General features: G+C 33.1%; 1 protein-coding gene across 5 annotated transcripts in view; it reads right to left on the reverse strand.

Annotated features, from left to right (window-relative positions):
• COL24A1 (collagen type XXIV alpha 1 chain) overlaps positions 1 to 15,779 on the reverse strand; it is a 377,298-nt gene that overhangs the window by 328,255 nt on the left and 33,264 nt on the right. For all 5 annotated transcript variants that reach the window (XM_036890301.2, XM_057500389.1, XM_057500388.1 and 2 more), the window contains 2 exons: positions 12,758 to 12,811; positions 10,541 to 10,594 (listed from right to left, as the gene is read on the reverse strand). In XM_036890301.2, the coding sequence (XP_036746196.2) occupies positions 10,541 to 10,594; positions 12,758 to 12,811 (108 nt within the window). The remainder of the gene's footprint in view (positions 1 to 10,540; positions 10,595 to 12,757; positions 12,812 to 15,779) is intronic.

The following is a 15,779-nucleotide window of genomic DNA, read 5'->3' on the forward strand; positions in this document are numbered from 1 at the left end:
GGAGGTAGTGGGTAAACATAACATAATGTCATGAGGGTCTTTATTTTACATGAAGTGCTACCATTTTAACTCTAAGGAACCTAGAGTAAGTTACAGATGCATATTGTATTCCCTAGAGCAACAACCAATCAATTGATCAGATATAACTGAAATACCAATAGAGAAATTAAATGGAACACTAAAGCATATTTGATTAACCCCAAAGAGGGCAGAAAGTGAGGAATAATGGAACAAAGAACAGATGGAATAAATGTCAAAGAAATGACAATACAGTAGGCCAGGACACAATCATACCAATAATTATACAAATATAAGTGGACTTAACACTGTAATTAAAAATCAGAGATTACCAAAGTGGATAAGCAAATAAAATCCAACTGTATATTGTCTATAAGAGATGAACTTTAAATATAAACAGGTAAAGGAAAAGAAAAATGTGTATCAGGCAAACAATATGCATACAAAAGCTGGTAGTGTCTGTTACTATCAGACAAACTAGACTACAGGAAAAGGAGTATTACTGGATATAAAGAGAGAATTGATAATGATAAAAAGGTCAGTTCATCAGGAAGACATAACAATTTTTGGACATGCATGCAAAACACAGAGCTTCAAAATACATGGAGCAAACACTGACTAAACACTACCTTAACAGTAACCAGAGAAATACACAAATCCAAAATTATAGTTGGATATTTTAACACACTTCTCTCAGTAATTAATGTAATAAGACAAAAAAGTCTCATTTAGGATAGAAAAAATTTGACCACCACCACCAACCACCTTAATCTAATTGACATTTATAGAACATTATATCCAATAACTGCAAAATACATAGTCTTTTGATATACACATGGAATATTGATGAAGAAAGATCACATATTGGGCTTTAAAATGCCCCAATCAATTTTAAGATTGAACTTTGCATAATGAGATCTCTGACTACAATAGAACTAAATTAGAAACTAATAACAATAATACAACTAGAAAAACTTCTAACTTTCATTCAATGAAACAACATACTTCTAAATAACCCACAAGTCAGAGAAGAAAGCACATATTTCAACCTGAATGATAATGAAAATGCGACATATCAAATTTTGTGAGATGCAGTTAAATCAGCTCTTAGAGGGAAATTCATAACTCTAAATGTTTATATTAGAATAGGGCTAAAATCAATGAAATATTAAATAGTCTATAGAAAAAATTACCAAAGCCAAAAGTTAGTCCTTTGAACACACTAATAGAAATGAACTCTTGATTTCCTCCCAAGCAAAAAAACAAACAAAATAAGCCAAACAAACAAAAACCTGAAACCATGTTTCTCCTCATTCTAATACACAGTAGCTCCCACAATACCAGCTGTTCAACTGCTTACACCTTAAATTATCTTTGAATACTCTTCTCTCTTACACTACGTAATCCATGAGCAAATCATGTTGACTGTGCCACAAAATATACCTAGGTTTTGACCACTTCACACCATCTTCACTGTTAACATACTACCCCATCCCATTATCAGCAAAAGCATGGGCTTAGACTAGTGAATTAGTCTGCAAACTCAAAACCTCTCCACTTTTTCCCTACCCCAATCTATTCTCCATATGGCAGCAGAACTATATTCCTACAACATAAAGTGCAAAGTGCTATAATTTATCTACTTAGAACTCTCCAATGAATATCCAACACAGTAAAACCCAACGAAAATCCTTACCTACAAGGTCTTACATAATCTATCTCCTTTCATTTATCTCATTCAAACTATTCTTCAAAGACTGCCAAGCAACCTCCTACCTCAAACTTTTTGGATTTACTAGTTGTTTTTATTGTTATTTGTCAACCTTTCCTTCATCAGGATTGCAAAAATGGTGATTTTAAAATTCTAGCCTTCTTTCTTCACTTACTTGCTTTCTCTATAAAGAGGAACTTCCTTTCATTAACTATTTGGTTGCCTTGAGATTCAATTCAATATGAAAAGCAAAGCAATTTTATAAGAAAATTTTTATTCTTTATTTTTCTTTACCATTTTTTGAAAATGGTATTATACATCTATGATATTTTAATGTAATAGAAATACATATTTGGTCTTTGTTCCTGCTTCCTGGCACAGAGCTCCTAAAACGCTTGGAATTTCTTGAGTCATAGGAGTGTCTTTTTTAATTTAAAATAAGCCCTTTGGACCACATCTGGGCCTGTGCTAATGAGATGACTCTGACTGGTGCCAATAGATAGCTTCAGGATGGAGGCTAGTCATGAGAAAGGCAAACAAGTGATTAGAGGGTGAGAAGTTAGTCCCAGTCCTTCCCCAACTTCCAGGGAGAGGAGGGGGTGCTAGAGACTGGGTTATAAAAACTTTTGAACAAAGAGATTCCAAGAGCTTCCAGGTTGATGAGCACACTGATGTGCTAAGAAGGTGGCATATCTGAAGAGGGCATGGAAGTTCAGAGCCCCCACCCTCAATACCTTGCCCTATGCATCCATTCCATTTAGTTTTTCCTGAGTTGTATCCTCTATAATGAACTGGTAAACCTAAGTGAAGTATTTTCCTGAGTTCTGGGAGCTGTTCTAGCAAAATATCAAACCTGAGGTGTATGTGTGGGGGGAGGGGGCATTACCTGAACCCCTGAATTGGTAGTCAGCCAGGCAAAAGTGTGAGTAGCCTGGCAATACATCTGTGGCTGGCATCTCAGTGTGTGTGGGACTGAGCTCTTAAATCTGTAGAGTCTGACACTAACTGAGAGTAAAGGCAACCAATGAAAGTTTTCTGGTTTCTATGATTTTAGCATCATTATAACTCATGGTTTTGGAGGTTATTTGATATGATTCAATTTACTGCAGTTATTATCCTTAAATAATGCTCAAAGTACACCATTCTTTGGTTAGTGGAAGCCTTTCCAAATTGGCTCTTAAATCCTTTAAATATGATCCTAATAGTCTTTGATAGCTAGAAGAAAGCATTTTTAATATATCTAAGTCATATTTTAAATGTGTGAAATCACAAGCACAGAATCAAAGGATTGTATTATTTTGTCTGTTCCTTTCTTTGTAAGAGGGTTTCTATTGTCTATAATAATAGGAGCACTCAGTCTTCATAATTTTATCACACTCTACATTCTCAGAATGTTGGATTGAAATTGTTTCATAGCAATCTGACTCGGTAAAAACTTCTTAGAATGGGTCACCATCTATATTCAATATATTTATTTAATTAACATGCAAGGAAAATGGGACTTGTAATTTAGAGAAATACAAAACAGAGACATGGTATCATAGGGCCAAAAGACTAAAACCTTGTGTGGTACTTTATTCTTCTAATTTTTAACAGTATAACACCATAGTTCTCAGGGACTAGAGTTCTCGGGGACTCTTCATGTAGCTTATGTTATTATCAGTATCCACAGGATAAGCTGGGACCTTGGAAAAGACATGCCTTGTTAATATTCGTAAATGAATTTGGAAAGTCTTTAAATTCCATTAGATTACCCCACTCCCACCCTGGTTCCTTAAGATGGTGTTTATAAAGGAATTCCTTGCTACATTGGGAGACAACCTGGTCTAAAGGAAAGAATAAGACAGATCCAACTTTGAATCCAACTCTACCAGTTACAAACTGTTACCTTGGTTAAGTACTTACCTCTTTGAGTATGTTTTCTCCTCTACAAAGGAGAAGGTGAAAAAGCCTACTCTGAATAATACTCTTAATTGAAATGAAATTGAATGAGGTGCCATACATAAAATAATTGTCAGATATTAGATGCTTAATAAATTTTAGTTCTCCTTACTTAAGATACCCATGCCTCATCACTAATATTAAGTCAGCTTATTGGTTCAGTTTAACATTAATGAATGCCCAAGACATACTGGGTGCTGGGCTAAGAACAAATGCAAAGATGAAACAGATCTGGCCCCTACACCCATATTACTGAAAGTCCTCTTAAAAAGACAAACACGTAAGTGAAAGTTCACTTCATCTGAACAAATCTGAGGACTACCAGAATTGATTTACACATTTTGCCCTAGCAGCCTTATGCACAGAACATAATTTTAAACTTTCTTAAGATATAATAAGAGCCAGAAGACTACTTTTGTTTTATTTAACAAACAATATACATGGTATTTTCACTAAAAGTTGCATTCTCATTGATCTAGTCATCTCATAGGTAGCTCTTTCAGGAGAAGGGAGAGAGAATTTTCTTAAATGTCAACTATATGCCAGCATTCCACAAGAGGTTTTAAATGCTTCACATCATTTAACTCTATATATAAAGTACCTTTTGGGTCTAACAATTTTTATAAAGCACCTTAATCCAAATGTTTGTATAAAGGTTCCATGATGCATCGCATTTCCCATTTCAGTTGAATATTTCTAAACTTTCAATTACCGTAATTTGCTCTTTTATGAAAAGGTTCAGGTAAATTCCTTCTGAAATGCACAGATAATTTCTTGTGCAAATGATGAAGTGATGTTCTAATTTTCTTAAAGGCCAATAATTCTACCTTTGTTGTTTTTGCTAAACAATAACTGAGAAAAGAAAAAGAGCTAGAATTGTCTTTATTCTCTAAAATCCCTTAATTTAAAAGAAATCTTTTTTCTCTGAAAGAAAATAAATCCTGTGATTAACATGTCAAAATTTGTTGTCAAAAGCATGCAATCCATAATCTTTTGCAATATCTTGAAAAAACATTATAAGAGGATTATAAAGTAGAAAGCTTAAATATTCTACTAGTATAGATTACTCTGAAACATATATTAAATATGTAGGAAAACTGATTTTGCAAAACCACACATTGCAAGCTTTATTTGATACAGTTAAAGTAGTGGTAATTTTTAACACCTATCACAAATCTAATGTCCTCCACAAGTATGTACAGTTAAACCAAGTCATGGTTAGTTTGGTGTATCTTGGAGAAAGTTACCAAATTATTAAATTAAATATGAATTAAAGACCAATATTCAGGTTTATAAGATTAAGTCCTCATGAAGTATAATTAGCTGCTCACAAAATAGAAGTAGGGCTTTTTTTAAATCCCTCATATATGGGTACCTAAAAATATTTTATTGGTGAATAGTTATAAATAGTCAAAATTATATCCACACTACTAAATATAATATTAAAGAGAAATTTTGAGATTCAAATTTTCATCTCTCCTAGATCATTTTACTGAAGACACATATTTGTGCTAGTCAATACTGAAAAATACACTGTTTTTAATCTTGGGAAAGTACTTTTTATTTGATACAAAGTTCTTCATTTTCTCAAATATATTCTAATATGCATGCACATTTTAAGAAGTCAGTTAAATGAATGGATTTCTACATCTCTACCTTCATCTCTCTTCACCCTATTCTCCATATTTTTTGTTTGTTTTGATTACCTATTACATATTATTGGTTGAGGTAGATAAATGGGGAAGAGAACACAAGCCATGTAGAAATCCCCCCCTCATGTTCTCTGTGTTCCTTAGTAATGTGGATATGAGGCTCTTAGCTGGATGGTAAGCCCCTTGGAACTTCAGCTCTGTGGAGGAATATGAGCTGGGCTTGTATAGCTACTTTAACCTTTTACTAGTCTAAACATCCTTAAAGTCCCCAAATAAATCTTAAGGGCTAGAGAATCACAAACTAAAAAACAAATTAATTTCTTTAGAAGTTAACTGTCTTTTCTCTCACTGTTAAACTTCTAGACTTGAACTAGACAGTCTTTTTAATCTCTGAGGCATTTTGTATTGAGCCCATAAAATTGTTGGCAATGATAAAAAAAAACTTCAGGAAATTTATATTTAAGTTATCCTAATTATATGATACTATAACTTATTAATAGTGATAGCATTTCTCACATTCTAGCATTATACTAACTGCTTTACTCACATTAAATTATTTAGCTTTCACTGCAGCCTTATGAAGATGTACTATGATTTTCCTCATTTTATAGAAGAGCAAAGTAAGTTGAAAGAGGCTAAGCAAGTAATTTGCTTTTAGTCCTCCAAATCTGGAAAGCTAAGACTTGAGCCCAAATCTGTCAGACTCCAAAACCTGTGTTCTTAACCCCTATCTTTTATTATCATATGTTTACTTCTGAGTGTGACCATAATAAGCAAAAGGGTAATTAATGAACTGAAAAGGTTCATAAAGTTACTAGCAACTAAGACCCTAATGCTTAACTAATCCCATATGTATATAAATTATCTCTCCATTCTTGTACCTCCTCTCAAGGTAACCAGCCTGGTACATATGCTTCTACTACTCTTTTTTCTCTACTCATACAACTATCTATCAAACTATTATCTATCATACTACTATGTATGCTCAGAAATATAGGCCCTAAGGTTATTTATCAGAAAAACTTGATTATTCTCTAAATATCCTCACAGATCTTTTTTCACATGAAAATATCAGGGGAATATGAAACAGGAAGACAAATGAGCTTTTATTTCCTCACTATTTATTTACACACTGAAATGGTCTTGATTTACGGTAAACTACTCAAATCATAATCTGTATGTTTCAGAGGTTTCCATATATTGTCATCATATTTTGACAATAAAGGCTTTGGAATACCAAAGCAAGACTTTACTTGACTTTACGATTAATTATATAAATCTCAAAGTGTAGTACACTTTCAGGGAAAAGGACATCTCTGCCAGGCCAAGACTATACTATTGCTCTGGAGATAACAGGGATCCTCAATGTCCCAAGATTGACTTTATAAGTTAAAGACCTTCTAACTTATTTGAGGAAATAATGGCTGAAAACTTCCCTAGCCAGGGGAAGGGAATAGACATACAGATCCAGGAAACCCAGAGAGTTCTGAAAAAGATGAACCCAAAAAGATAGATACCAAGACATATTATAATTAAAATGTTAAAAGTTAAAGAAAGAATGTAAAAAGCAGCGAGAGAAAAACAAGGAAGTCCCCATAAAACTAGAAGCAGATTATTCAGTGTAAGTTTTTTCCAGGCCAGAAGGGAGTGGCACAATGTATTCAAAGTGCTGAAAGGAAAAAATTTTCAACCAAGGATACTCTACCCAACAACGTTATCATTAGAAGTGAAAGAGAGAGTTTTTTTTAGAGAAGCAGAAGCTAACAGAGCTCATCACCACTAAATCAGCTTTACAAGAAATGTTAAAAAGACTTTTTAAGTGGAAAAAAAGACATTAATTAGTAACAAGAAAACATAAAAGTAAAAATTTCACTGGTAAAGGAAACTATTATAAAAGTGGTGGATCAATAACTAATAAAGCTAGTATCAAGGTTAAAAGACAAAAGTAGTAAAAAACTATAAAAACAATCAGGGGATACATAAAATATAAAAATTTTTACTTTTTTAAAAATTTGACATCAAAAACAAAGAACATGGGTCAGAGCTTAGAATGCACTCAAATTTAAGTTTTTATCAACATAAAATAGAGTGTTACATATATTATATATATATACATATATATATAGGCTGTCATATGTGATCCATATGGCAACCACAAAGCAAAAATCTATAGTAGATACACAAAAGATAATATGAGGGGAATCTGAGCATAATACTAAACAAAGTCATCAAACCATAAGGGACGAGAGCAAAAGAAGAAGAAAGGAACAGAAAGGAACTACAAAACAGCCAGAAAACAATAAACAAAATGACAATAAGTACATGCCTTCCAATAATTACTTTAAATGTAAATGGACTACATTTCCTAATCAAAACACATAGAGCGGCTGAATGGATTAAAAAAAACAGATCTATCTATCTACCTACCAGTATATAGTATATATATATATATGCGCTGCCTCCAAGAGACTCACTTAGGACACATGCAGACTGAAAGTGTAGGGATAGAAAAAGATGTTTCATGAAAACGGAAACCAAAAGTAAAAAGGAGTATACTTATGTCAAACAAAGAAAAAAAAAAGACTTGAAAACAAAGATAACAAAGATTGTAATAAAAGACAAAGAAGGCATTAATAATGATAAAGGGGTCAGTCCAAACATACATATATAAAGGAGCATCTAAATACACAAAGCAAAAATTAACAGACATAAAGAGAGAAATTGACAGTAATATAATAATGGTAGAAAACTTGAACAGGACACTTACATCAATGGATAGACCATCCAGACAGAAAATCAATAAGGAAACAGTGGGCTTAAACAACACAGTAGGCCAGATGGATTTAAAAGATATATGCACAGCTAGGATCATATTCAATGGTGAAAAGCTTAAAATTTTTCCTCTAAGATTAGATACAAGACAAGGATGCTCACTCACTACTTTTATTCAACATAACATTGGAAGTCCTGACCACAGCAATTAGGCCATAAAAAGAAATAAAAAGCATCAAATTGGAAATGAAGAAGTAAAACTCACTATTTGCAGACAGTATGATTTTATATACAGAAAACCCTAAAGACTCTATCAAAAACTGTTGGAAATAGTAAATGAATTCAGTAAAGTTTCAGGAAAAACTTTTGTACAGAAATAAATAAACCAATATTGTACAAATCAATGTACAAAAATATGTTGCATTCTATTCATTAACAATGAACTATCGGAAAGAGAAATTAAGAAAAGAATCCCATTTACAATTGCATCGGAAAGAATATCTCAAAATAAATTTAAACAAGACAGTAGAAGACCTACACTCTGTAAACTACTAAGACATTTATGAAAGAAATTGAAGACACAAATAAATGGAAAGATATTCTATACTCATGGATTGATAGAATTAATATCGTTATAATGTTCAAATTCTCAAAATAATATAAATTATACAACCCTTATCAAAATTCCAATGGCAGTTTTCACAGAAATAGAAAAATCATCCTAAAATCTGTATGGAACCACAAAAGGCCCCAAACAGCTATGTTGAGAAAAAAGAAAAAAGCTGGAGGCATTGTGTTCCTTGATTTAAAACCATAACATGGAGGTATAGTAATTAAGACAGTGTATTATTGTCACAAAAGGAAACACAAAGATCAATGGAAAAGAATAGAGAGCACAGAAGTAAACCCATACATTTATGGTCAACTAATTCATGAAAATAGGGCCAAGAATATACAATAGAGAAAGGATGGACTCTTTAATAAATGGTGCTGGGGAAACTGGACAGCCACATCAAAAGAATGAAACTAGACTACTATCCTACACCATACACAAAAATCAACTAAAAATGGATTAAAATTTGAATGTAAATCTTGAAACCATGAAATTCCTAGAAGAAAACACAGGCAGTAAACTCCTTGACATCAGTCTTGGTGATATTTTTTGGATCTGATCCCAAATACAAAGGCAACAGAAGCAAAATACACAAGTGGGGCTGCATCAAACTAAAAAGCTTCTGCACAGCAAAAAAAATCAACAAAATGAAGACAACCCAGAGAATGAGAGAAAATATTTGCAAGTCATATATCTGAGAAAGGGTTAAAATCCAAAATAGATAAAGAACTCATACAACTCAACAGCAAAAATAAAAAACAAATCCAATTAAAAAAATGAGCAGAGGATCTGAATAGACATTTTTCCAAAGAAGACATACAGATGGCCAATAGACACATAAAAGCATGCTCAAAACCATTAATCATCAGGGAAATGCAAATGAAAACCACAATGAGGTATCACTTCATACCTGTTAGAATGGCAATTATCAAAAATACCAGAAATATCAAGTGTCAGTGAACATGTGGGGAAAAGAGAACCTTCATGCTCTGTTGGTGGGAATGTAACTTGGTACAGCCACTATGAAAAACAGTATGGAAGGACCTCAAAAATCTAGAAACAGAACTACCATATGATCTAAAAATTCCATTTCTGAGTATTTGAAGAAAATGAAAACATTGACACAAAAAGGGATATATATTCCTATGTTCACTGCAGTATTATTTATCATAGCCCAGATATGGAAACATACTAAATGCCCATTGATGGAAGAATGGATAAAGATGTGGTGCATGTATATGTCTGTGTGTGTGTGTAATGGAAACTACTCAGCCACAAAAAAAGAAGGAAATCTTGCCATTTGGAACATGGATGGACCTAAAGGGTATTATGCTAAGTGAAATAAATCAGAGAAAGACAGACATCACAATTATCTCACTTATATGTAGAATCTAAAAACAAAACAAAAACTAAAACTCATAGACGTAGTGAACAGAATGGTGATTGAGGGGGTGGCGGGTGGGAGGGAGGAATAAGTAAAATGATGAAGTGCATAGGGAAGAATAGACTTCCAGTTGTGAAATGCAAAAATTACAGGATGTGGTGTGTAGCATGGTGGCTAGAGTCAATGGTATGGTAACATATATTTGAAGGTTGCTGGGAGAGTGGATTGTGAAAGTTCTCATCGCAAGAAAAAGACATTTTTGGTAATTTTTTATGGTAACAAATGGTGACCGGGCTTATTGTGGTGATGATTTTTCAGTGTATGCAAGTGGCAAGTCATTAGGCTATACACCTGAAACTAATATTGTATTTCAATTCTGCCTCATTTAAAAAGAAAAGAACCATTTTTAATAATATCAGGAAAATGATGTGATACTTGTAATCACTCACTTTTAGACCTGGTGATCCAGGTAACCCAGGATTTCCATGTGGTCCTGGTATGCCCTGCAAATAGTAAGGAAGTCAGATCATTCTTAGAACAGATTCAGATACAATTAACAGTGTTTATTATAACATTCAAATAAATATTACTTAATATAATTTCATTAATATAAACATTGCCTTTTTTTTTTTTTTTTACAAAATTCTTTATATTTTCTGAGATCTTGGATATTTCAGTCTTGGAAAGGAGAGCTACACTAATCTAAGAGCAGATCTGTGGTTTCCATCTTTTGCTTCAACACACTGCTTCAAGATGTTTACCCCTCTTATTTACCACCCCCATTTCCAGCCACCTTTCTTAATGCTACTTGTCAAAGCTGTGCAGAGTAAGAAACCTAAAAATAACAGTGCACTTGTGAGTAAATACACGTGTTAACCCTGTCTGCACTTGGATTTTTGCTTATGCTATTATGTATACCTTAAAGACTGACTTCATGTAACCTTGCCCCATCACACCTACTCAAATCATTCAAGTGCCACCTGAAATCCCACATCGTTTTTAAATCTCGGGTACACTAGCATGAAGCAGTTCCTCTTTCCTACTAACTTCCATAGAAATTGATGAATGTAAAATGTATTTGCAATTAACTGTATATTGCTTTGAGAGAATTTTTATACGGCTGTTATTTAAACATATTATTGTTATATGAATTACCTTACTGACATGCTTCTTAGCCCCAGATTATAAATTCTTTGAAAAGAGACTGTTTTTAATATTACCAATGTAGTACTTAGCACTAGTAGTTACTCAATGAATGTCAATTTAAATTGAATAACTAATTCTATTTACTGAGTACCTACTATGTACAAGCAACTGTGTTCAAAAAATAAATTGTAATAATGTAGATGGATAAATTTATGGGGATTAACAAGTGAGCTATTAATTAGATATAAGGGTGATGGGTATAAACTATTATTTCACAAAGCTCAGTAGTGCAAGAGTAAACAGGCATAATAACTTTAGGAAAAAGTCCTATTAATGAAGTTCAGAATTTTTTTAAAGGGTCAATGTGTTGTTTGTTGCCAAAGGAGATAAAACCTAGGAAGAGAAAAAATGAGAAATTACAAGTTTTAAGTTAAATAATTAAGTGGAGATAAAATTAGGAACACAAATGCAATGACGAGTCTTAAGAAGAATACAATTTCTTCCTTAATGAAAGAAGGATTGGAAAAGTCCAAAAAAAAGATGGAAACTAGGGAAGGAAACTGCTGAATTGTAAGATCGTGAGACTAGATGAAGATTCGGAAACTGAAGGTCATGCTGTGGAAGAGGAACAGCCTTAGTAATGAATCGGGAATGGAATTAATTCTAAAGGAGAATGGGCAAGGTTCAGAAGAGACCCTGGGAGGAATGTGATTGCCATTAATTATGTAGAAATAAAAGAAATGCTAAAGAACAGCTAGGACCCAGAGGGCATTCATCTTAGGCCTCACACAGACAGGAGTTTGATGTGAATATGGATGACATAAGATAATATTTTATGGTGGGTGGTGAACATATTGTTTATCTGAGAAATTAAAGTCAGGATAAAAAGAAAGTGTACTATATATGGTATTTGCATTTGTCTTTAAAATGCCTAATTCTTTTTCTCACTCTTTGAAGAATTTTTGGTAGTAAAAGTCCACCTTTATTTTTTAGGTTTGAAAGAAACTAATTCTAACACAGCATTAAATCTTTTGTTGGATCTGTGTAACGTGAGACACTACTGTTGATCCTGAAGGCAGCTTTTTTCATCAGGACAATTATTTTTCTAGTCAATAGCTCCAGTATTTTCCACTATGTAACCCAGGAATGTGCTATTTTAAGGCAGCCCACTCCTCTTCATTTCCCAAAGCAAATGAACCCCACCTTGGACGATCAACTACAGATGAGATCACTTCATAACTAAGAATAATGTTACAAGTAGCACCATTCGAACAAACACTAATCTACAAATTTGATAATCATTCTTTGGCAAGTTCACAGAAAATGCTTTGGCTGGGTGTTTAAATTCAAGTAAATAAACTGCAGGAACTCCTAAGCTTCCCTTAAATTGGCAAAGGTAGGGCTAAGTTTGAAGATCTAGGCAGGTTTCCAAAGGAGGCACATACTGTACAATACACAAAAAACATACTGGAAAGTTACTAGTTCTAATAGCAAGTGGGAAAAGGAGCCCATCTACTCACCCGTGGACCTCTCTTCCCTGCCAGACCTGGGATACCCACTGGACCAGGTGGACCCTTGGGAAATAAATGCCAAGATATTAGGCATGATAACAGACATATTTTTTCACAAGCCTTATTAAGATGCTCGCTCCAGGGCTCATTTTCAGTCCCCAGTTCCCAGCTGATGATGATTTTTAAAGTAACAGAAATCCCCTCATTCTAATCAGCAGGGGTGAGAGCTGAGACCCAAGTGTTCTCTTTCATCTGGCCAGAAACGGCAGCAGGAAGTCTATGACTTATGGTTACAGCCACTTTATCTGGTTTTTACAGGCACCATAACTAGTAGTTTTGTGGGTAATTTTTACCTAAATTTACTTTTGCTACTAAAAGAGGAATTCAGTTTAGGGTTTGGAGACCAGCAACTATAGGTTTTTTCAAACACATTTCAAAAGAAGACCTGCCTTTAAAAATTAGAGCACCCACGATTTTATGTTCTTTTAAAAGACTTATACCAAGGACCTGTGTAATGAGTTAAACTTTTATAGTGAGATCTTTCTCATATATTCAGTAATAAATCTGCTTTATACCAAATGCAGCATACCAGGAAGTCTCTAATAGAATTAAATGGTTTGTAAAACAAAGTGTGAAAGCAAAAAGTGATAAATTTTTAAGGTGTCCTGAGCTCTTTACACTTAACTTATTAGATAGGAAACTACTTCTTTGCTTCCTCATATAATGCCTTATGTCATCTTTTTCCTTTAATAATCAACAGTGGAAGAATTAATGTTCATTTGGGATGTGGTTAATATATTCATTCTTTCATCTGTTCATTCATTTAATTGTTACTGAGCACTCTGATAGGGAATGATGCTTGCTATCTCTAGAAAATACACATATTCCATTTTACAAATATTCATTAACAGGGCAGTAAAATAGTATGAGCATTGCAATTAGACATATCAAGGTAGCCCTACCATTAATTAGTAGCATGACCTAATGAGCCGCATTTTAATGAATTTTTTCATAACTCTTGATATTAACTACTCTTTGAAATCTTCTCCTTTATTGAATTATAGTAATTTTACAGTTCTATTTGAAGGAAAAATCCATTTTCCTTCAAGTGTATTATTTCCTTCTCCTACACTATACTTGATAAAAACCTTTCATGTTTTTCCTAATATAGAGAGAGAAGTAACTACTTCTATTCAACCCCAAACTGAGGGTATTCTCATTCCTAAGCAATTCAAATACTTCAACAGCTATTATTATATCACTAGCATCCATCAAAAATTGACCTTCACTTATTTTTTTTAATTGAAATTCTTTTCAAATAAGTTCTGGTTCTGCTGCTATAATCAGAAGTTAACTGCTGTTGATTTCAAATCAAGTTCCAGAAAGTAAATAAAAATGAAAAACTAAATGGAAAATTAAAACAAATGTCTAGTTCGGTTTATTGTCCTATTATACTACTTTGTGAAAAAAAAACTATTTCATTCACATTGAGAATGTAGTATTACAGTTAGTATTAGATATTGGGGAAAAGAAAGTCTATTTTATATCATGTTGAAATATTTTCATTGTTTAGTAAGCACTAAATGAAAACAATTTTAACTGGTCTTCACAATTCTGCATTTCCAAATCTTTTGAGAACGAGTTACAAATAGGCATCTTCTAGAAACCAGAGAAGCAAATTAATTTTATATGGCATGATTATTTTTGAGAAGAATAATTTTTTATATATAAACTTAAGTACTAGAAAACGTACTTTAACTTTCAGATTATTGGTCAGTAAGAGAAAGTATAATTCCATTTAAACACAATGGTTTTGTAATTGTCCAATCTAGATTCAAATCATGTCTTAATCATTTAGTGGCTGAATGAACTTGGACAAATAGGTTACTCTTTCTAAGCTTTAGTTTCCTCATCTTTAAGATATTGATAAAAACCTACTTTTCAGGGTTATTGTGAGTGTTAAAGATATTGTATATAAAATATCTGTCACTATGTATGATAAATAGTAGCTAAATTTTTAAGGTATGCATGGGGCACAGCAATCACTCAGTTAATGTTGGTTATAATATTATTATTTCTATGGTAATACATACACTAAGGCAAATGTAATCTAAGAGAGGAATGCCCAGTCAATTAATCTTGGAAGCCCTGCATCTAAAATTCCTTTCTAAATTCATTTACCAATTCGTGCATTCACCTACTCAATAAACAATTAGTAAGCATCAAGCCCTCCTGGAACTTACAGTATAGAGAAAAAGATACACATTAACAGATAAATACATAACTATACTTTTTACTTAGTGATATGAAGGAAAAGAATAAGCAACCAAGAGAAAGATTAACACAGTGTACCTCATTTATATTGTATCAGAAAAGGCTTCTCTGAGAAAGTGCTAAGTTAAACCTAAAAGATGCATAGGAGTCAGAAAAGAGGAGAAAATACAGTTCCAGAAACAGGAATAAAATGAATGAGGGCATGAGTAAAACAAAACAAAACAAGAAACATAGTCTTATTGAGGAAATAAAAGAGAACAAATAGTGAGAGTAAGGAAAAGTGGAACAAGATGGGACTAAAGAGTTAAGCAGGAGCCAGATCAGATATGACCACACAGGTCATGATAAAGAGTTTTTAGTTTATTCTAACTGCTTTTTTTTGGCACTGAAGAGTTTAAGCAGATAAATGATATGATCTGATTTATGCTTTAAAAATGAACACTAGAGAATTTATGTAAAAGATGACAGAATAACAATTTTTAAACTACCCTCCCTCTCTCCAAACCCACTGAAAAATAACAAAAAACATCATCTCCAATGAAACAAGGAAAATACCACAACCACAAACCACAAAATATGAAAATTATCTTCCAAATGCTGAGAAACTTTGGGGCAAGGGAAGATGTTGAGAGATGACAAAACACACAAAAAAACACAAAACCCTTCTCGGCCCTCAGCCCTTGAACAGACTACAGATACCTGAAAGCATACCAGTCCGGTAAATTCATTCCACCAATCCTTTGATTGCAGTGATGGG

This window comes from Manis pentadactyla, chromosome 4, assembly GCF_030020395.1.
Source record: "Manis pentadactyla isolate mManPen7 chromosome 4, mManPen7.hap1, whole genome shotgun sequence".
NCBI lineage: Eukaryota > Metazoa > Chordata > Mammalia > Pholidota > Manidae > Manis > Manis pentadactyla.